General features: G+C 41.1%; 1 protein-coding gene across 1 annotated transcript in view; it reads left to right on the top strand.

Moving 5' to 3' along the window:
- KCNN2 (potassium calcium-activated channel subfamily N member 2) overlaps positions 1-21,182 on the top strand; it is a 168,813-nt gene that overhangs the window by 38,879 nt on the left and 108,752 nt on the right. Inside the window, exon 4 of the mRNA XM_068965522.1 lies at positions 4,439-4,857. Coding sequence (XP_068821623.1) covers positions 4,439-4,857 — 419 coding nt within the window. The remainder of the gene's footprint in view (positions 1-4,438; positions 4,858-21,182) is intronic.

The following is a 21,182-nucleotide window of genomic DNA, read 5'->3' as shown; positions in this document are numbered from 1 at the left end:
ACGATAGAAAATGTCTCTGGGGACATTATTGAACATGCTGTCAAATTGCAGAATTATGCTGCTGCAGTGACTTAGCATTTAATAGGATGTGTTCTCTACAAATTTGGAAAATATCATAGACTTATTTCACTTGTGTTCAGTATTAGTATTCTCATCTCCCTTGAGCATGCTCAATTAGCATTAGGACCTGCCTAGTGATTAGGGTAATCAATACCAACTGAGAAACAGCAAGGCAGTTCATTTTCCAAGTGTTTATAATTCTTTACCAGATAGATACGGAGCCTCGCAGACGAGTAGAATGACAGTCTGACAAAGAAATCCTTATTGTCCTCTGTGGTGGCAGCTATAAGGGGCACACACAGAGATCACGGTGGAACGAAACGGGCAGATTTGTCTCGGCCTGGATGGTGTCCTAAGGAAGCTGAGACTGTGGAGTTTGGCCTTAAAGGAATAAGAATTTGCTTGGTGGAAAGACTTTCCTTAAGACAGAATGGACAAGGACAGGGAAACATGATTAGGGTAGTGTGTTCTGAAACCTGCAACCAGAGGGAAATGTAAGAGGGGAAATAGGCAATGAGTTTGAAGAGAGAGGCCCAACCAGACTGCTGAATTGACAGGGGGAGGGTGGCTTGGAATGGTTTTAATCTTGATAGCAATAAGATTATGTAATTTCCATTTTCAGAAGGTCACTGGAGGATGGATGATGGCTTCCAGTAGGAGAAATCTGGTTGTAGAGGTAAAAGGCATGGAAGAGGTCCTCCTGGAACTCTACAGAAAGAAGAGTCAGAGATGAAGCTCAGTAGAGAAGGGGCTCGTGAATGATTTTAAGGGGAAAGGGCTTTTTTTTTTTTTCAGGAAAAATGAGATAGCTTCTTCAGAATGGTAGCAAATTTTTTTTTTAAAGCAATGTCACACACAAGCCAAGAGAAGAGATCTTTTTTTAGAAAGGAAGAAATGATTAATATCAGATCAAGTGAGATAAAGATTAAGTTGGAAGAACTAGAGTTCTTTTTTTTTTTTAAATAACAAATGATTTTTTATTTTTTTATTATTTTTGGGGGGGTTTCTTTTTTTTTTTGATGCTCTCAATCTATTTTATTTTATTTTTTAATTTTAAAATCTTTAATTCTTACATGCATTCCCAAACATGAACCCCCCTCCCACCTCCCTCCCCATAACATCTCTCTGGGTCATCCCCGGTGTTTTGAGTGACACTTAGGCAGAGTTGTATTGCTGGAGTGATGGGTGATGAGGACGAAAGCCCCACGGAGGTGTTGGGGCTGAAAGAAAAGTGAGAAAATGAAGCCTACTTAGGGCAGACACAGAGCCGGCGGGGACTCTGTGTTGAAGTGAAGTGAAGTCATTCCATCATGTCCGACTCTTTGCGACCCCATGGACTGTAGCCTACAAGGCTCCTCTGTCTATGGAATTTTCCAGGCAACTGGAGTGGGTTGCCATTTCCTTCTCCAGGGGAATCTTCCCGACCCAGGGATCGAACCCGGGTCTCCCGCATTGTTTACCGTCTGAGCCACCAGGGAAGCCCTTGTTTGTGTTGCTCTGATTTTAATGAATGGCAGGGATTTGAACTTGCCTGTATCGTCTGCTGAGAGGGAGAAAGCACAGGAACTGGGCTGTCAGTGGAGGGGAACTGGATTTCAGCGGAACACTGCTGTAAATAGATGGAACAGAGGAGAGTGGAAATAAGGGGAAAGGAAGAGATGTAGGTGAACTTGTGGCTGAAGTATGAAATGGAGGTATTTCTGATAGTGAGGGCAAGTGTACTGACAGGAACAACGTTGGCTCTGCAGAAATAGGCTCCTGTCTGGAGCAGAAGCTGTAGGGGTCCGGGGATGATGGCAGAGACGCTGAAGGTTCAGCTGGCACTGAGAGCACGTGCCTGTGGTGGGCCCAGCCCACTTGCACGTCCCTGATGGGAAGTTCCTGGGGCAGGCCCACCGGAACACGAGGCAGAAGGCTGCTGAGGATACTGGCGACACAGTGGTTGCAGTTCTGGGGAGGAAGGAGTGAACTGGCCTCATTAGGGAAGTGAGCAGGGAGGGCGATGGAAAGGCCTGGAAAGAGGGGGTAGCCTGCGTGAGGTCAGGGGACCAAGTGCTCTGGGAGTGATGGGGAGGACCAGGAGAAATAGGAGCCTGGAAGTAACATGTCTGCATTATACATCGCTTTACCGCTCACCTCAGAAGGCACTCATTCTGCACGGATGCTGCTATTGCCCGGAAGGGCGTGGGGAAAGCCTGTCTTGGAATCGTGCTGAGAATCTGTAGCACAGCTTCTGTCTATCCGGTGTCTTGGTGCTTATGACTCCTTTTGGGGGTGGATTTGATTTGTTTCCAAGTCATTCAGAGCCATGTTTGGTAAAGAAAGGAGACAAACTGGGTAATATCATTTTCAGTAGAAATGGAAACGTAGGCTTAAATAACAGTATTGTTTTTCTTATGTGACTTACACTGGCTCTTGATAGCACTTTACCAAGAGTAGTGATAGCGCCTCTAGAATGTATAGAGCCTCTCAAAGTAGCTAGTTGGAGGAAGACATCCTTTTGGACATAAGCATCTTAAGAGATTTTGGATTCACATTCCTGAAGAGTTATAGAGTATCCTGTAAATACTCACTGGTAAACAGTTTAGAAGGCTTCTACCATTATATCTATGCAATCTTTTGTATATCTTTATTATTGAAATCTTTTATGCCAGTGTGGTATTGAAAGTGGTGAACTGCACAAGAATATTTCTGTGGCCAACTTAATGGCTTTATTTATGATCTGTTTCTTTCTTGGAAATTGGAAAGTCTAATTTTTACTGTCTCTTAGCATTTATTTATCAAACCCTCTGAGTTCCCTGGGTAGAAAGTTAATGATAAAGGCATACAGAAAACCATATGTTGCCATAATTTGTTGAAAATTTGGTAAGAGATCCTGCTTATTCTCCAACTTTTTTGAAGTACCAGAAAGAAGTGATCATTTGGTCCTCAAATTCCTGTCCTTGCAAGTAGCACTGATGGCAGTGTTTGAATGACAGTGTGGGCAGTAGCTGTGACCTGCAGGACAATTAACTTAGAATCGGAATTTGTTACCATCTAAGTGCTGGGGGGAGGAGGGGAACTTGGCAACCCATTCCAGTATTCTTGCCTGGAGAATTCCATAAACCGAGGAGCCTGGCGGGCTACAGTCCACAGGATTGCAAAGAGTCAGACACGACTGAAGAATCTTAGCATGCAAGTGGTGGGGAGGTGACTATTTTGACTCCAGAGGAGCAGAGATCATAGAATGCAATCATCGTGAAGATCTGCTCAGCCAACTTCCTTTGCAACTCACTTACCTGAGAATGCACGGTTCTCACTTGGGTTGCTTTCTTCTCCTGCTTTCTACAGAAATTGGCTTCCTACCAAAAGGCAAAGAATATGTCATCTCTCTCAGTGGGAGAGCACTGTTGGCATTCTGGGCAGACAGGTCTGTTTTGTGCGTGGGACTCTCAGAACGACAGTGAGCTTGGCACCGCTGGCTTCCTGGCTGTAAATGCCAGTAGCCTTCACCAGTCCCTGTGGCAGTCAGAAATGTCGCCACACATTTCCAGATGCCCCTGGCTGTTTATGATCTCGAGCCTGGGGGACTTGTTTACTGAACAGCCAGGGAAGACATGAAACATTCTTTTCTGTTCCTTTTACCATCCATCTATATTCTTGTTCTTTCCTTTCTTTGTTTTCGTTCATTGTGGAGTGAGGAATGACGGAAGTAGGGAAAAGGAATCTTTATTATAGAAAGAGAGATTGAAAATGAATTAATAATCCAAGGGAAGGCTTCGGGAGCGCAGAAGGAACGAGGTAAAATATAGAGCAGTAGCAAGGAAGCTGGGAGAAACGTTTTTGCCACATTTGTCTGGGGTGCCTTGTGACTTTCTTTCAGAAGCCAAAAATAAGATTATCTGTAAGAACGCTCCTGTATCGTTGCATTAGAGGCTATAACCAATTGCCCAGGCACTGTAAATAGATTTCACTGAGAATATGGCTAGAATTGTGCAAGGCTTAGATCTAGATCCTCAAGGAGAAGAACAACTTGTTACAAGACAAGTCTTTCTGACTTCATCTAAGGGGGAGGGGGAGGGGCGGGGTACATTACTGATAGGCCCCAGTCCCTTATGTTTAAATGATATCACTGACGTGATTATACAGGAGCCAAGACTCCAAAATAGCTTCCGCTCCTGTATCGTGAGTTTGTAATCTTAATTTTTACAAAATAAAGTTCTTCTGTGCCAATGCCGTTTTCTTAAAATAGTGTACCTGGCTGCTAGCATTTAGAAGTTAAGACCTAGTGCTCGCCATGATTGCTTAAAGTCACCTGTGATGTATTTGAAAAATCTGCACTAACCCTTGTGGACCATTCATGCCATACTGAAGCTGATTTTCTACTTTATTTTTTCAGTTGTTCATGGTGGACAATGGAGCAGATGACTGGAGAATAGCCATGACTTATGAGCGTATTTTCTTCATCTGCTTGGAAATACTGGTGTGTGCTATTCATCCCATACCTGGGAATTATACGTTCACATGGACGGCCCGGCTTGCCTTCTCCTATGCCCCATCCACCACCACCGCTGATGTGGATATTATTTTATCTATACCAATGTTCTTAAGACTCTATCTGATTGCCAGAGTCATGCTTTTACATAGCAAACTTTTCACTGATGCCTCCTCTAGAAGCATTGGAGCGCTTAATAAGATAAACTTCAATACGCGTTTTGTTATGAAGACTTTAATGACTATATGCCCAGGAACTGTACTCTTGGTTTTTAGTATCTCATTATGGATAATTGCCGCATGGACTGTCCGAGCTTGTGAAAGGTAAGTTTGTTTCTTTTCCTGAGAACATAATTTGCCTTATAGTGTCCTTAAAAGCGGGAGAAAGAACACATTTTAGACCAGAAACATGTAGAGACTTATGCTTGAAAATGTGGGATTCTATTATGAGCTTCTTTTAAATGAATGAGAAAGAACTTTTCTTAAGACACTTTGCATACAGCAATGCCTTGATGATTATGTATTTTTCTTTCTAATCTGACCAGTTTTCAGTAGAGGGTTGCCTTTTGCTGCCTTTATAATCAAAACTTGGAGACCTTCACATCGTGTAGCAGACTTCTATCAGAAATGCTTGTCTAATGGTAATACTGAGTCCTTTTGGCGCCTGTTTGGTTATAGTGTTGATTATTGTTGAGACAAGTGGGGTGCCTCAAAGTGCTTTGCTGATTGTAGTGCCTACTTTTAATAGTGTTCATGTGATTACAGATAAGGGGCTGATAGGTGTATATTTGGTTTGATTGAACTCTCAACAGTTAGTGAGAAGGGTCCATGTATTTGATATATTGTCTGAAGAGCTCTGGTAGTGCAGAGCTAGATGCCGTCTCAGAACTGCTCAGCGAGTCTGGGTTCATCAGTTAGAGCATCTGCAATATTAACCTTGCCATTTAACAACCAAGCAAAAATAGACTTGTTACGTAAATAGGAGGACCTGGAGAGGGAATCTATTGTGACCTTGGTGAAGAAAATTCCAGTTGAAATTAGCAATAGACTTATAGCAAGGACTTAGAAGTTTATAGAACTATTAAACGTTGGAATGTTGGTGTTTGTAGTAACTAGGTCTTTTTAAATTTAGCTTTTCAAAGAAACTAAAATGTACACACACATACATACAAATCATTTAACAAAGAAAAGTATCTGTATGAAAATTGTTGCAAAAATAACAAGCCCAGAACACACCTCCCCCATTTCTTCTTTCAAGAAGCAATCATTTTAAATTCATTTAGCCATTTCCTTGGTAACTACTTTCCAAAGTTCCAAATGATATTGCTTATACTGCTACCTCTAGATTTTTCATCTAGATTTTTTGAGAAGTTAGGGTTTTAGTTTTCTTTCACTTTCATGTACACATGGCTTTCCTGATTCTACCCCCACAAAAAGTAATTTTTCTTCCCAGTAAGTTACATGAACACCAATCATCTATATTCCATAGTTACATTATTATTTTTGTTACTGTGTGAACTGCACTTGTAGTTGAACTATGTGGTATATTATAATCATTTTGCCTTTTCTGCACATCCTTTTATTTTCTTTGAAATTAATAATCACCTCTTTATTTGCTTAGTTTTCTTAGTTTTTGCTAATTTTCTATATACTTACCACTAAGTCATATGTAAATCCTTCTACATTATGTAAATATAATTTCACTAGATTTACATACGTATTAGGGAAAATCTATCAATTTTGCTTCAAACTTGAATGTCTGGGGACTTTCTAAACTGCTTGTCCGTCAAAGTGGAGGTTTCCTTTGCTTTATTTCTATGTTGCATATCTTTTTCCTTGAACCTCATTTTCCCCTCTTTCTTCACTTATTCCCTCATTTTAACAAAATTCATCTTCTAGTAGCTTCTGGGGAAAGGTGGTGGGTGAGAGAGATTTTTTTTGAGACCTTGCAGGTATGGCAACTTCATTCTTCTCTCTTGCTGGATGGAGAGCTCTAATTTTAAAAGCATTTCTCTTGGAACATTGGGGACTTCATTTACTTCTGACATCCAGGGTGCAGCAGTCTGATGCTGTTCTCATTTTTTAATCTTTTTTTTTGATGGAAACTTTTAGGATCAGTAATCTAAAATTTCAGCAGGGTATGCATGCTTAGTCACTCAGTTGTGTCCAACTCTTTGTGACCCTATGTATGGTAGCCCACCAGGCTCCTCTGTCCATGGGATTCTCCAGGCAAGAATACTGGAGTGGACTGCCATTTCCTTCTCCAGCACAAGGGTATATCATGGTGTAATTATTCTATTTTAATGCAGTTAGCCTATCCAATCTTGGAATTAATCTCCTTCAGTTCTTGGAAATTTTCTTGAATTATTTAATGATTTTTTTCCTGTTTTTTGTTGTGTAGATATTGGTCCTTCTCTATGAGTTCTATAATTTTCCTATTTCCCTCTGTGTTGTTTTCCACCTGTTTTTGCTTCATATATAAAAGATAATCTCAATTTTTCTTTCAAGGTCTTCCTTTTGGAATTTTATTTCTTCTTTACTATATATTAATTTCCATTATCTCATATTCAGTCTTCAAATGCCCATTTTTTAAAACTAGCGTCACACTTCTTTATTCATAAATGTACTGTTTTTTTTTTTTTAGAGATGTTAATGGTAATCTTTAATATTTTTTTCTCTTTGTGTATTTTCTGTTTCCCCAGAGGTGTACTTTTCTGGGTTTTTGTTTGTTTTTGTTTTGGCTTCAGTCTTTTTTAGAAGCTTTCCTTCAGTAAGGTAACTTTAGCAGTCCCCTTATACTTAACATTGAGGAACTAAAGACCTGATTAGAAGCTTTCTGCACAGATCTAGAACTTGTCAACCGTGGACTTCACTACATGGTGATTAGGGTGGGAGCGTAGAACATCGATTTCAGTATCTTTACATAGTTTTAATCCGACTGACTCATGAAATATCTGTTTTGAAAGTGAAAAGTGAAAGTGTTAATCACTCAATCCTGTCCGACTCTCTGCAACCCCATGGACTATAGCCCGCCAGGCTCCTCTGTCCATGGAATTCTCCAGGCAAGAATACTGGAGTGGGTTGCCCTTTTCCAAGGGCCCTTTTCCAAAGCCTCTTCGAAACTCAGGGATCAAACACAGGTCTCCTGCAATGCAGGCGGATTCTTTACCATCTGAGCCAACAGGGTACTGTCCTGCAATGAAGGTAGATGCCTGGGTGATGGTATTGTGGAAATTGAAAGACGGGACAAAAAGAAGAGGTTTCATTTAGTATGTGAATATTTATTTATCTTCCTAGTTGCAATGGAGTTAGGCTGGCTCTCTCCAGTGCGTAATGCCCTGTAGTCAGCTGACAGACCTTGGGTTTTACCTCTCTAGACAAGAAACTTGCCGACTTCTGCCAGGTTGGCGAAAGGCATTACCAGCAACACAGAGTAGAAGCAGGAATCTAGGTGTCTAACTGCTTTTGTACAGTATTTGAACCTGTCCTTTCGCTGAAATCTCCATCATCGTCTCCTCTCACTGAGGTACCGGTGCGAGATTCCTGAGTCTTTGGTGTGTGTATGGAGAGAGGGGCAAGGTTGCTGGTTCTCAGTGCAGATATGGCGGCTTTCTGACCAATACTGGCCTAGAATTCTCATTTCTCAAGTCAGGTAAGCCACTTACTGTTTGTCAGTTGGCTTTCTAGCTACTTTATTACCGTCTTGTCACTCATAGCCCCTGAAGGAGCTGTGCTTTTCCTGTTTGCTTTCTAGTCATTTTAAGAGGGTTTAGGGAGGAAGCGGAGGCCTGTGTGTTTGTTGAGTCCACCTGCTTTTATGAGAAATTCCCTGGTGACTAGGTTTTATTACTGTGTATCTGAACCTTTTTTAAAACTTCTCTACATAAGTACGATATTTGAGGGATTAAAATTTTCCTTTTAAAGAAAGGTAGACCCCTTATGGTGTGCTTTGTTCCCTAGCAATCGTGGTACTTAGAGGCTTATGATATTTTCTGGAGCAGCTGTACCTGTAACATTTGGAGAATCAATATGGTAAACTTCAGTTGATATACCTGTGTGGTCTATGAAGATGACACTTACTTTAAAGTCGTGCATAGTGTTAAAGCATTAGTTGTTCAGTCATGTCTGACTCTGCAAACCCACGTGCTGTAGCCTGCAAGCTCCTCTGTCCATGGAGTTCTCCAGGCAAGAATACTGGAGTGGGTAGCCATTCCCTTCCCCACGGGACCGTCTCAACCTGGGGATCAACCTGGGGATCAACCCAGGTCTCCCGCATCGCAGGCAGAGTCTTTACTGTCTGAGCCATCAGGGAAGCCCCAGAATGGTGCATAACAATGTAACAGTGGGGGTAAAAGGATAATAGAGCCGTTTGTACATCTAGAGCATCTGGTCCCTACTGCATCTGCTTCCCAAGGGCCAATTACATAACATAGCTTCAGTATCCTGCACATGCCATTCATTTTCTTTTCAAAATGGTTCATCGTAACTTTTTGATCCACTGTCCCCCAATACAGAAAGCCCAAGGCAAGCTGTGTCAACTCTTTTCACATCCCAAAGTATGTGTGTGTTTTTAACACACTGAGGTTATTAGATGACGGACCTTCCCTGTTTTCATATAAAGAGGCACAAGAAAGCAAAAATTGTGTTTCATATCAGGAATGAGTCTGTAGCCAAGAGTTACCTAATAGACCTAATCCATGGGTTGGGGAAGGGAGCACGCCCGGACTCGTGACTGGGACACTGGGGCTTAGTGTCAGTTGTGCAATTTAGAGGCTGAACAACCTTGGGCCAACCAATTTGCTTCTTTCTGCCTTGGATTCCTCATTGCAAACTACATGGATTTATAAACTTTTCTCTTCCAAAGATAAGATTTTATAATTGTACAAGTATAGAGAAGAAAACCATTAACCAGTGCTGTGATAGTAGGAGATTTTCCCTATTCTGTTTTTCATCAAACTTCCCATTTTGTTGCACAGATCTCTAGACTATAACTTGTAGGATACAAAGATATTTTTAAAAATTTGCTTTGTTTTTGCAAGTTAATTTTGAATGTGATGTAGCCTGCATATTTCTCTTCCTTAGCTGCTTGCTTTCTGGCCTGCCTTCCATTCTTTTGTGAAATTTGCAATACTGAAATATAATACAAAACTCTCCTGTTATTTGGTTTGGAATTTGGATTTGTATGAGCTCTACCAGGCCCATCTTTGAGCCTTCCAAACATTCTTTCCATATACAAGGGTATTCACACCCGACAGAACTTCTCTTCTTAATTAGAATAACTCTAAAAATATTTTTTTAAAGGAGAAAGCTTTCGAGAGAGAGAGAGACAGGCAGATGGCTTTCTGAAGCAGTTTGTTTTGCAAACCTATCTGTCCCCTTCTACCAAGTAGAGCACATATAGATGTTTCTGGAAAATGTTCTCCACTAATGAGGAGGCATCCTATAGGAGGCATCTATTCCTGATATTACTTTCCATGTACCTCTGATTTGCCTATATTTAAGAACTTTTTCTTTTTTTCCTTTCTTTCTCCCCTCCTGTCCTCCTTCCCTTCCTCCTGCTGCTCTCTCTCTCTTTTCTTTCTTTCTTTCTTTGATAAGAGAAAGCAGAGTGGCAAATATCTGGCATCATTTCTGTGGCCTCCATTTGTCAGGAGGAGGCTGCCCGAGACCAGATCACAGCATCCCTCTCTCTGATTCTGGTCTGGCCTTGTGTTGCAGACATCAGACCTGCAAAGAACACTCGTTTTTGAAGCACCCTGGGAAGTGTGGCCTCAGGCTGTTTCAGAGAAACTTCAGGAGCATTTATATTAAAAGAAGTCTGTCTTCCAGAGATCATGAAAATTGGGATTATCCAATCCTGACTTACACTTTTTCAGAGTTTACCAGCTCTATGAAGATGGCATAGGTTAGTGTTCATCCCAAAGTGTGTTTCACTGAACACTGTTTCAAAGGAAGGTGAGGAGCTGTTTTGAAAGCGGTGGGGCTGGATTCTGTGGGCCAGCTCTGTGCTACATAAAGAAAAGTGTTTTTTTCCCCCTTTTTACGTCTTAGCGCATTTAATATGTGAATGTGCATCGAGAATATCCAAAAGAAGGAAAGAACATTTATTTGATCAACACCATGCTCTGTCAATACTGAAGCTTCCAAAGAAGATAGAAAAGGATTGTAACTTTCTACACAGTTTGAGAATTTTTAAAAATGTTTCTTTGTTCAATATATTCTTTTGCTTTTGGCTGCAAGTTTTATAATGTGGGTGAGGGGTCAACTTTGGGATGGAGCTGAAGAAGGGGGAAAGAAAGACAGGCTGGGCACTTTGGGGGCAATGTTACCAAGCTGAAAAGCAACCATTGTGGAAGTCTGTAATAAACTAGAGATGCTAGGAGCTGTTTCTGTCACTGGAAAAGATTCCTTTAATTAAGACATTGTAGCCAGAAACACTGTTTTTATTCAGCTCATTGTTTTATCTCTAAGAGCATTTAAGTATGCATTAACTAATAGGCACTAGTTGAGAGAAAATTTTCTTAAAATGACTTAAGAATAGTTTCCTTTTTTTTTTCAAAGTGGGAAAATTGGAGAAGCAAACAATAAAATTTATTTTGAATAGCTTCTTATCATCTAAACTGCATTTTAGGTGGATTAAGAATAAATTCTTTCCATCACTAAAAACAGATGAAAATAAATTTGTTACTTACTTGTTAAATTATCCAAGACAACCTGAGGAATGGAGTTTCAGTTGTGTTTAGAATCTACCATTCAGTGCCTTAAAAGCATGTTTCATTTCTTCCATTAATCAATTTGGACTTTTTAAAAACTCTGTCACTTATAGTTCATTTTTGTTCATTGCTTCAAGGTGATTTCTGAAATGCAGTTGAAACTTACTTTATTATACTGTGGGATATTGTGGAATATCACCATCAAATCATGTCCCATAATGAAACTTTGTACAACATACGTTTCAGCCTGCCCAGCCTGCTGTTTTTAACACAAGGATTGGCTATGTCTTCAGGCATCAGTATTATGAAGGGGGACTTGCTAAGGAAAATCCTGGTAGAATTAGAATATCTTGTTTTGTAACTAAACAGACTTTTATCCTTTTAGCACCAATTCATAAAGCACATCTGATTTGGGCCTCCGCTTTCTATAGAATATGAATCCTGAATATCATCTAAATTTTATCCATACTAAGATAAAATGAATACCCTTATTCCTGAAAACCAAAATAACCAAATTTACAATGGTAGTTGTTTGTGTTCTCAGTCGCTCAGTCATGTCCAACCCTTTGCAACCCCTTGGACTATTGCCCACCAGGCTACCCTGTCTATGGAATTTTCCAGGCAAGAATATTAGCAGGTTGTCATTTCCTCCTCCAGGGGATCTTCCCAACCCAGGGACTGAACCTGTTTATATTTAGGAAATTAATTAACCATTGTGGAGGTTACCTTTTTTATAACTAGAGGTGAACCTGTCACTCTAAAATCATATACATTTACAACTTCCTCTATATAGAGGACAATTTTATATAAAACTGAACTTGAAGTTTTGATAAGTAATAAGGTATTTAAGTGGTTAAGTGATCTGTGTTCTAATTTTCAAATTTCTTGTTTCAAAAAAGTTTTCATTTACTTTAGTTTTTCAGTACGATATAAACCAGTTTGCAGAGAAGGCAATGGCACCCCACTCCAGTACTCTTGCCTGGAAAATCCCATGGGCAGAGGAGCCTGGTAGGCTGCAGTCCATGGGGTTGCGAAGAGTCAAACAGGACTGAGTGACTTCACTTTCACCTTTCACTTTCATGCATTGGAGAAGGAAATGGCAACCCACTCCAATGTTCTTGCCTGGAGAATCCCAGGGATGGGGGAGCCTGGTAGGCTGCCATATATGGGGTCGCACAGAGTCAGACACGACTGAAGCGACTTAGCAGCAGCAGCAGCCCACCAGTTTCTCAAGGAGGAGAGGTAGATGGGATCTGAAAGTCAAGTAAGATCACATGTAGGGGAGTGCAAAGTGAGAAGCTACATAGAACACAAGCTTGTTTTCCTGATCTGCCACGTATGATTTAGTTTTTACGTCTTTAGGAAATCACCCAGAGGCCTGTCCTTTTTCAAGCCCTTATCCCCAGCGATGCCTCAATTCCTGTTGATTTACTTAAATTTGAAACATGTTACTTATGATCAATTTTCTTTGATAGTTGTAGAAGTAGTCATAAACTAGGCATCACAGTGCTTAGGAAGCATCCTGCCAGCACCTTGATTTATTGCAGTATCCTGGATAATTAGATTATTTTCCACCACTTAAGTTTCAGCTGTTGCTAAGTAAACTAAGCATTTCATCAATGGGTTTGTAATCTGTGGTTGATGGTAATGTAATACTTTGTAAACTTATACTTCCAGGGTCTGATTCATACATACGGATATAGCATTTTCAGGCTCATAAGTGAGTCACAACTCTAAAATGGGCCCTTTCAAGTTATAAAAGTCGGCAGTTTGAAAGCATTCATCGTACATCTGTGCCTCACAAAGCATCAATGCTCAGTATAATGTTTGCCAAATAGATTGGTTGTTAAAGTCTTACAGAAAGAAAGTCAGGACTCTCTCCAACTCGATTTTATCTTTATTCCTATGTAGATAGGATTTGTTTTTTGGTCTGTCTCCTGAGATAACAATGAGGATTAATATTTGTTTGCAAGGTCCTTTGAGATCCTGGTCTGGTTGAGTACAGTTTGAAAATACCAGCAGTGGTTATGTTCAAGCAGAAACAAACGAGAAGCCGAGCAGCTCAGCAATCCAGCCTCGCAATCCAGCCAGCTCATCACAGTCCTCGTATCCCAACATTCTTTCTTGCCAATGTCCAAATTCTATGCAGTATGTGTTCTGAGTGTCTTCCCATTTTGGAAAACCCCTTGGTCATCTGTATACAGTACATTATGCAGAGTGTGTGTACGCAGTTCTGGGCAAGGCCCTTCTTTTCTCCAGCTTCAGAACCACCATGCCAGATAAAAAGAAAGATCGTAAAGTCTAAATGTAGATGTCCTGACAGTCAAGCTGTTTTGTCTTTAAGAAAATTAGTGTATTTCTTAGACATCCAGTGGGGCTTGTTTGGCAAAAGCTCAAGTGTTCCCTTCTTGCCTATAGGATTGTCTATGTTCTATTTCCTTTCAAACTTCATATCCTTTATTTATTTTTTAATTGTAGCTTTTTGAAACTTCACTTTATTTCATATTAGAGTATAGCTGATCTACAATATTGTATTTGTTTCAGGTGTACAGCAAAGTGATTAAATTATATATATATATATATATATATGTATATATATTCTTTATCAGATTCTTTTCCCATATAGGTTATTATAGACTGTTGAGTAGAGTTCTTTGTGCTATAGAAGTCCTTGTTATCTGTCTTATATATAATAATGTATATATATGGATCCCAAACTCTGAATTAATCCCTCACCCCATCTTTTCCTTTGGTAAGTTTGTTTTCAAAGCCTGAGTCTGCTTCTGTTTTGTAAATAAGTTCATTTGTATAATTTTTTAGATTCCACTTATAAGTGATTCCATATATTTGTTTTTCTCTAATTTCACTTAGTATGATAGTCTCTAGGTCTATCCACATTGATGCAAATGGCATTATTTCATCCTTTTTATGACTGAGTAATATTCTATTGTATACACGTACCACTTCTTCTTTATCCATGTGTTAGTCATTCAGTTGTACCCAACTCTTTGTGACCAGACACATTAAAAAAATATTTTAAAAAGCTAAGATCATGGCATCTGGCCCCATTACTTCATGGCAAATAGAAGGAGAACAGGTGGAAGTAGTGACAGATTTCCTCTTCTTGGGCTCTAAGGTCACTGCAGATGGTGACTGCAGCCATGAAATCAGAAGATGTTTGCCTCTTGGCAGGAAAGCTATGACAAACCCAGACAGTGTGTTGAAAAGCAGAGATACTACTCTGTCAACAAAGGTCTGTATAGTCAAGACTATGGCTTTCCAGTGGTCACATATGCTTGTGAGAGCTGGACTGTAAAGAAGGCAGAATCCCAAAGGATTGAGGCCTTTGAACTGCGGTGTTGGAGAAGACTCCTGAGAGTCCCGTGGACAGCAAGGAGATCCAACCAGTAAACCTCAAGGTAAATCAACCCTAAATACTCATCGGAAGGACTTATGCTAAAGTTGAAGCTCCAGTATTCTGGTCATCTGATGTGAACAGCTGACTCATTGGAAAGATCCCTGATACTAGGAAAGATTGCGGGCAGAAGAAGAGGAGGGCACCAGAGGGTGAGATGGCTGGACAGCATCACTGATGCAATGGACATGAACTTGGGCAAACTCCGGGAGATGGTCAGAAACAGGGAGGCCCTGGCACGCTGCAGTCCATGGAGCTGCAGAGTCAGACACGACTGTGCCACTGAAAAACAACAATATCCCTTTGTATACATACACCACATCTTTATCCATGTGTGTGTGTCAGTTACTCAGTCGTGTCCAATTCTTTGTGACCCCATCGACTATAGCCCTCCAGGCTCCTCTGTCCAAAGAGTTTTCCAGGACAGAATACTGGAGTGAGTTGCCATTCCTTTCTCCAGAGGATCTTCCCAACCCAGTGATGGAACCCAGGTCTCCTACATTGCAGGCAGATTCTTGACCATCTGAGCCACCAAGGAAGCCCTTCTTTATCCATTATATCCTTTGTCTTTAATGTTACCATATGGCAAAATAATGCTAGAATAATAAAAAAATTCAAAGCAAAAAAATTGCTTTTATACGAGACAAAATGTACAAATTCTGAACATTTATAGAGTTTAGACAAATCTGCCTTCTATTTTCAAGTTAAACTTTTATAACCTTAGAACATGTCAGCGGGCTTGCTTCATGTTATAATAATTCTGTTAGGAAATGTAGGTTTTAGAATTGTATCCCAGAGCTGGTGTTGTGGTGTAGACTCCTGGCTTGACTCACTTGAGAGAGTCTGGATGGACTGTGTCCCCACTGCTTGCCTGGTCAAGCAGACTCTGATCTATTGTTGCTTCCTGAGGGCCCACAAAGGGGAGTGTCAATCCTTGAACTCCCTCACTCTGCTAGTTCCAGCCCTGTTTTGTCTCTAATTCATATTCCTGAGCTCAGTCCCTCAGCTGTGTCTGATTCTTGGCAACCCTGTGGGATGTAGCCCACCAGCGTCCTCTATCCATGGTATTTTCCAAGCAAGAATACTGGAACGGGTTGCCATGCCCTCCTCCACGGTATCTTCCTGACCCAGGGATCTAAGCCGAATCTCCCCTGGCTCCTACACTGCAGATGGATTCTTTACCACTGAGCCATCACTTCAGAATCCTTTGGATTAATAGTCTGCTGCTGCTGCTGCTGCTGCTGCTGCTGCTGCTGCTAAGTCGCTTCAGTCGTGTCCAACTCTGTGCGACCCCATAGACAGCAGCCTACCAGGCTCTCCTGTCCCTGGGATTCTCCAGGCAAGAACACTGGAGTGGGTCGCCATTTCCTTCTCCAATGCATAAAGGTGAAAAGAGAAAATGAAGCCGCTCATTCGTGTCTGACTCTTAGCGACCCCATGGACTGCAGCCCACCAGGCTCCTCTGTCCATGGGATTTTCCAGGCAAGAGTACTGGAGTGGGGTACCATTGCCTTCTCCGGATTAATAGTCCAGTCATTGCCAAATCATCAAGGATATGGGAAAATGCCCAGCCAGCAGATATTTCAACATAGCATGGTGGCAAAGTCAAAGCCATTTTGAGTACATGGTCATGATTCAATAAATGTTTGGTGAATAAATAAATATAAAAACTTCACACAGACTTCCACCATATTTTTTTTTGCTAAGGGGTGAAAGGAAAAGAGGGTTCTTGTCATTCTTGCAGGTTTCTTTTTAATAACTTTATTGAGGTATAATTGTGATACATATTTCAATTGTATAATTCCATAGTTGTAATTGTGTAGACCTGTACAACCGTCTGGAGCAGGAAATGGCAACCGTCTGGAGCAGGAAATGGAGCAGTATTCTTGCCTGGGGAGTCCCATGGACGAGCAGCCTAGCAGGCAGGCTACAGTCCATGGGGTCGCAAAGAGTCAGACATGACTGAATGCCTAAGCACAGCACAGCACAGCCACCTACACTACATAGGCGGAGGGCATGGCAGTGCACTCCGGTATTCTTGCCTGGAGAATCCCATGGACAGAGGAACTGGTGGGCTATTGTCCGTAGGGCTGCAAAGAATCGGACAGAACAGAAGTGACTTAACACTGTGCAACCATCACCGCTATTGAGTTTTAAAACAGTTCCATCACCCCCTCCCCCAATACCAAATCCCTTATTCCTATTTACATTAAGTCCCTGCTCCCTGAGTCCCATGCAGGGACTAATACACTATCTCCATGCATACACTCTTCTGAGCTTCATAGAAATGCAGTCAGATAATATGTAATTTATTTTTGCATCTGGCTTCTTTTACTTAAAGATTTTGATGTTTAGCCATGTTGTAGTATGTATCATAGTTTCTTTACTGATGAATAGTAGTCTGTGGTAAGGATAAGCCACATTTTGTTCATACATTCACCAGCTGGTGCACTTTTATGAATGCACTCCTATGAATAGGATGGTTGTGAATTTTTGCAGGCAAGTCTCTGTGTAAACATACATTTCTGTTATTCTTAAACACTTAGGAGCGGCTGCACCATTTTACATTCTCACCGGCAGTCAGCAACATATGAGAGTTCCAGTTTCATCCCATTCTTGACAACATTGTCCATCATATACATATATATGGATATGTCGTATCGTCAGTCGTATATAGAGAGAGTTTTCGTTCAGTTCAGTTTAGTAGCTCAGTCGTGTCTAACTCTTTGCGACCCCATGGACTTCAGCACACCAGGCCTCCCTGTCCATCACCAACTCCCGGAGTTTATTCAAACTCATGTCCGTCGTGTCAGTGATGACATCCAACCATCTCATTCTCTGTCATCCCCTTCTCCTCCTACCTTCAATCTTTCCCAGCATCAGAGTCTTTTCCAATGAGTCAGTTCTTTGCATCAAGTGGCCAAAGTATTGGAGTTTCAGCTTATCTTTGTTACCTAATCATATAATCTTTCTAGTGAGTTTCAAGTGGTCTTGTTTTAATTTACAGTTCTCTAATGGTTAATGATGATGAACATCTTTTCATGTGATCACCAGCCATTTGTGTATCTTTTTTGGTAAAATATCTGTTTAGTCTTAACATTTGTAAAACTGGCTCATTTATCTTATCAAATTGTAAGAGTTCTTTATTATTCTAGCTTCTGGTTCTTTATCAGACATATGATTTGCAAATATTTTCTGTGGCTTCTCTTTTCATTCTCTTTACTGTTTTTTGAACACACTGAAACCTTGTACATTTGCCTTTCTCTAAATCAGCCTTGCCTCCCAAAACCTTACGAGATGAAAGCCACCTACACATACCCAGTGGACTGTGAACTCTTTGAAGAGACTTGAATCTCTTGTTAAGTTTCCAGTTTCATGTGATTCTCCTTCCTGCCCTTTTCCTACCCTGAAGTCTTGCTTTTCTAGTAACCACTATTTTCTAGTAACAGAAAACAGAGATAGAAGCAAAGGAGATTGTTTTTTCAGCTCAACTTATATACTTTTCTAGTTCTTGCATTGCTTTGATAATTGTAGTAGCTATGAAAAATGAAGTCCAAATGCTGTCTGTCATTTTTGCACTTAAGGTGAAGATGTTCCTCACTTGATACTCCCCTTCCCAAGTTGAGGTAAAAATTTCGTTTGATTAATCCACAGCTCTCTTCATGACCAAAGGCAGGCGTTTGTAACATGCCTGAGCCTGTTTTAAGGATGTACGTAAAGACTGTTAAAAACCAGTCTCCCCCTCTTCTTTGTATGACCTTGCTAGATTTTATGACAGTCCAGAGTCACGACTTTGAAACAGTGATGCTCTAGCTATGGGCTGCCTGACCAGATGACTCTTGTTTGATTATTCTTCATAGTGTAAATCACAGGGACATGGCAATTGACATTCCACACTCAGAACTTCACAGTGGCTCAGGGGCAAAATATTTTTGAGTGACTAGTACCTAGTGCCTTTACACTGAGGTTTCTCCTTAGAGATCTCACGTTCTGAAAGTTTGTCTGTGTTACGTAGAATGTACTCTATTGAAGCCATATCTCCTGTGTCTCCTGCGTTGGCAAGTGAGTTCTTTACCGCTGGCACCACCTGGGAAACCCTAACAGAAGATGCAATTTAAAAATAAGGTTTAGCAGACTTTGTGGTGTCTATTGTTGTAGCTTTAGAACCTCTCACGAAACTCATGTAACGAGCTCATGTAAGAATGATAACCTGCAAATACGAAAGCCACAGTGAAGGGCACAATGTATTCAAACTGAGTTGGATTCGCAGAAAATATCTTTGCCGGTGTTCATAGTGGAAACTTAAATTCAGTAACTTTCTTGATTTGAAGAAATAGTACCCAATGTTTCATGTGATTGGGCGTATTAGAGATCATAGGCACTCTGTTTTTGAATAAAACTGGGGAGAGGCTCTGTATCAATGGAGAATTATCCTGCATCTGTAGTCATTACTTTGAGGTAGCTTTATGCTTTTGTCCCAGAAAGCTTTACTAAATGAAGCATCAGGTACAGAAAGATCAGCTTTGATCAGTAGTTTTAATCTGGTTTAGTGGTGGCCAGCCCTTAGAATTTCTGGCTGGTTCTATGTCTGAAAGGGGATGCATTTCTTAGAGTTCCTTCACCACTGTTATTATGGTAGTGTGTCTACTGTGCTTTCTAGTAGTTAGGTGTTTTTTCAGGATAAATTCTAAGACGCTCAGAGGTGTCCCTATGAAGTAAGAGGCCACTCTGTCAAGTTTTTGTACAGTTTACTCCTTAAACTCCTTCCTGTTTAAGGAGTCTTCATTTCTGAAATACTGATATTTTTTGTTCCTTTTCTCATTCACCATCCATGCCTCTATCATCGGGATCCCTGTTCTTTTAACTCTCCTGAGGTCTTTGGCATTTCTCATGATGGAGCAGGTATTTGGGTAGAGGTGTGGTAGTGGGTGGTTGGATGGCAAAGGGACTCAAGGTGCCTTGTTATACAGACTTGATGTGGTCTCTGAGGAAGAACTAAAAAGGGATTGTAGTTATTTGGCTTTGGTATAATATGAGCAAAACTTTTACCTGGTCCTGGTTAGGTGAGGGGATGAGTTTTCTCTCTGGTTTAAAGGTATTCTTTGAGCACCTGTGGTATTCTATATTCTGTGCAAATGGGGTAGTTATAAATGCCCCACCTGAGCTCAACTTCTCGAGAATAAAGACCAGATCTAGTACCATGTTGAGCCCGTCGTCTAGAGCCCTGTAATATCTGGGTCAGAGCAGACCTTACAAATCCTCTAATTGTGTCAGGTCAAGATTGATACCGCTACTGTCGCTCCCTGAAGACTTATAAATGATTGCACACAAATGTTTACCCGTGAGTCAGGACAATAGAAGGCTGTTTTGTAACACTGCATGAGTGACTTCATGTATTAAAGTTGAACCCTAGAAGAGTCATTTTGAAAAATATGCCTAATGGGAATCATGTCTGTTCAATGTAGGAAAGAATTTGTATGTCTTTATTTTAGCATCTTCTAAAAATGGGTTCAATGGCAAGAGCTTTACTCTTTAGTAAGTTAAAAGGGGTTAATAAGGAACTCTGTTAATTTAAAATTTCTTTCAAGCAGGGGTAAAAATAGCACTTGGTGAACTTTTGAAGAGGGCAGGGACATTGGTCTTGGAAATCTGAAACCTCCCTTGTGTGCTGGACCGGCAGGCAGACGGCCGCACAGAATCATGACAGGCCTGGCACAGCGCTGCTGGCAACGCCTCTCTGTGTTCAGCCTAGAAGGATCTTCATAGACTCTGCTGGAGCCACAGACTTCTGACAGAGTTTCTCGGTCTTTGATCTTGGGTGTTGCTTTAGGGGCTCTCAGCATCTATGTGGCTCCAAGCACTGGCTGGGGTTTGCCAAGGGAAGGCAGAGGGAACCCCACCCAAGGTGACATTAGTGCAAGAACTCCACGGTTCAGAGAAGCCCTGGCACAGAAATTAATGCCCCTTCCACAGCATTCCATCTTTCCTTTCACGAAGACCGCGGCTGTTCTCCCCTGCCACTCCACTGCAGGCCTACAGCACGCTCCATGTCACCCATACTCCAGAAAGCCTCCTGAACAGTAGTAAACGCTCTAGTCCCACTCCTGTGAGGAATGCGTACAGCAAGTGCTGCTCCCCCTGGTTTGTGGAACTTCCCAGAAAGAAGTCTCATGAGTTTTGAAACACCAGGATTTGGTTCCTTGTAACGATCCTATTTGAAGTAAGAACAATACAGAAGTCTAAGTAAGCCCTTTGAAAGATAGCATCACCCTTTGTCATGGCCCTTAATCTAGTTTGAGTTTTTATTGGAGGTCTGATCTGGATTGTGACTAGATCCTGTCTGACTCTTTGCAACCCCATGGACTAGTTTTCTGGGCCAGAATACTGGAGTGGGTAGCGTTTTCCCTTCTCCAGTGGATTTTCCCTACCCAGGAATTGAACTGGGCTCTCCTGCATTGCAGGCACATTCTTTACCAACTGAGCTATCACTGCAGTCATGAAATTAAAAGACACATGCTCCT

The sequence above is a fragment of the Capricornis sumatraensis genome, chromosome 2, assembly GCF_032405125.1.
Source record: "Capricornis sumatraensis isolate serow.1 chromosome 2, serow.2, whole genome shotgun sequence".
NCBI lineage: Eukaryota > Metazoa > Chordata > Mammalia > Artiodactyla > Bovidae > Capricornis > Capricornis sumatraensis.
Note: the sequence above shows the minus strand (reverse complement) of the source record. Positions and strands in the feature narration are given on the sequence as shown.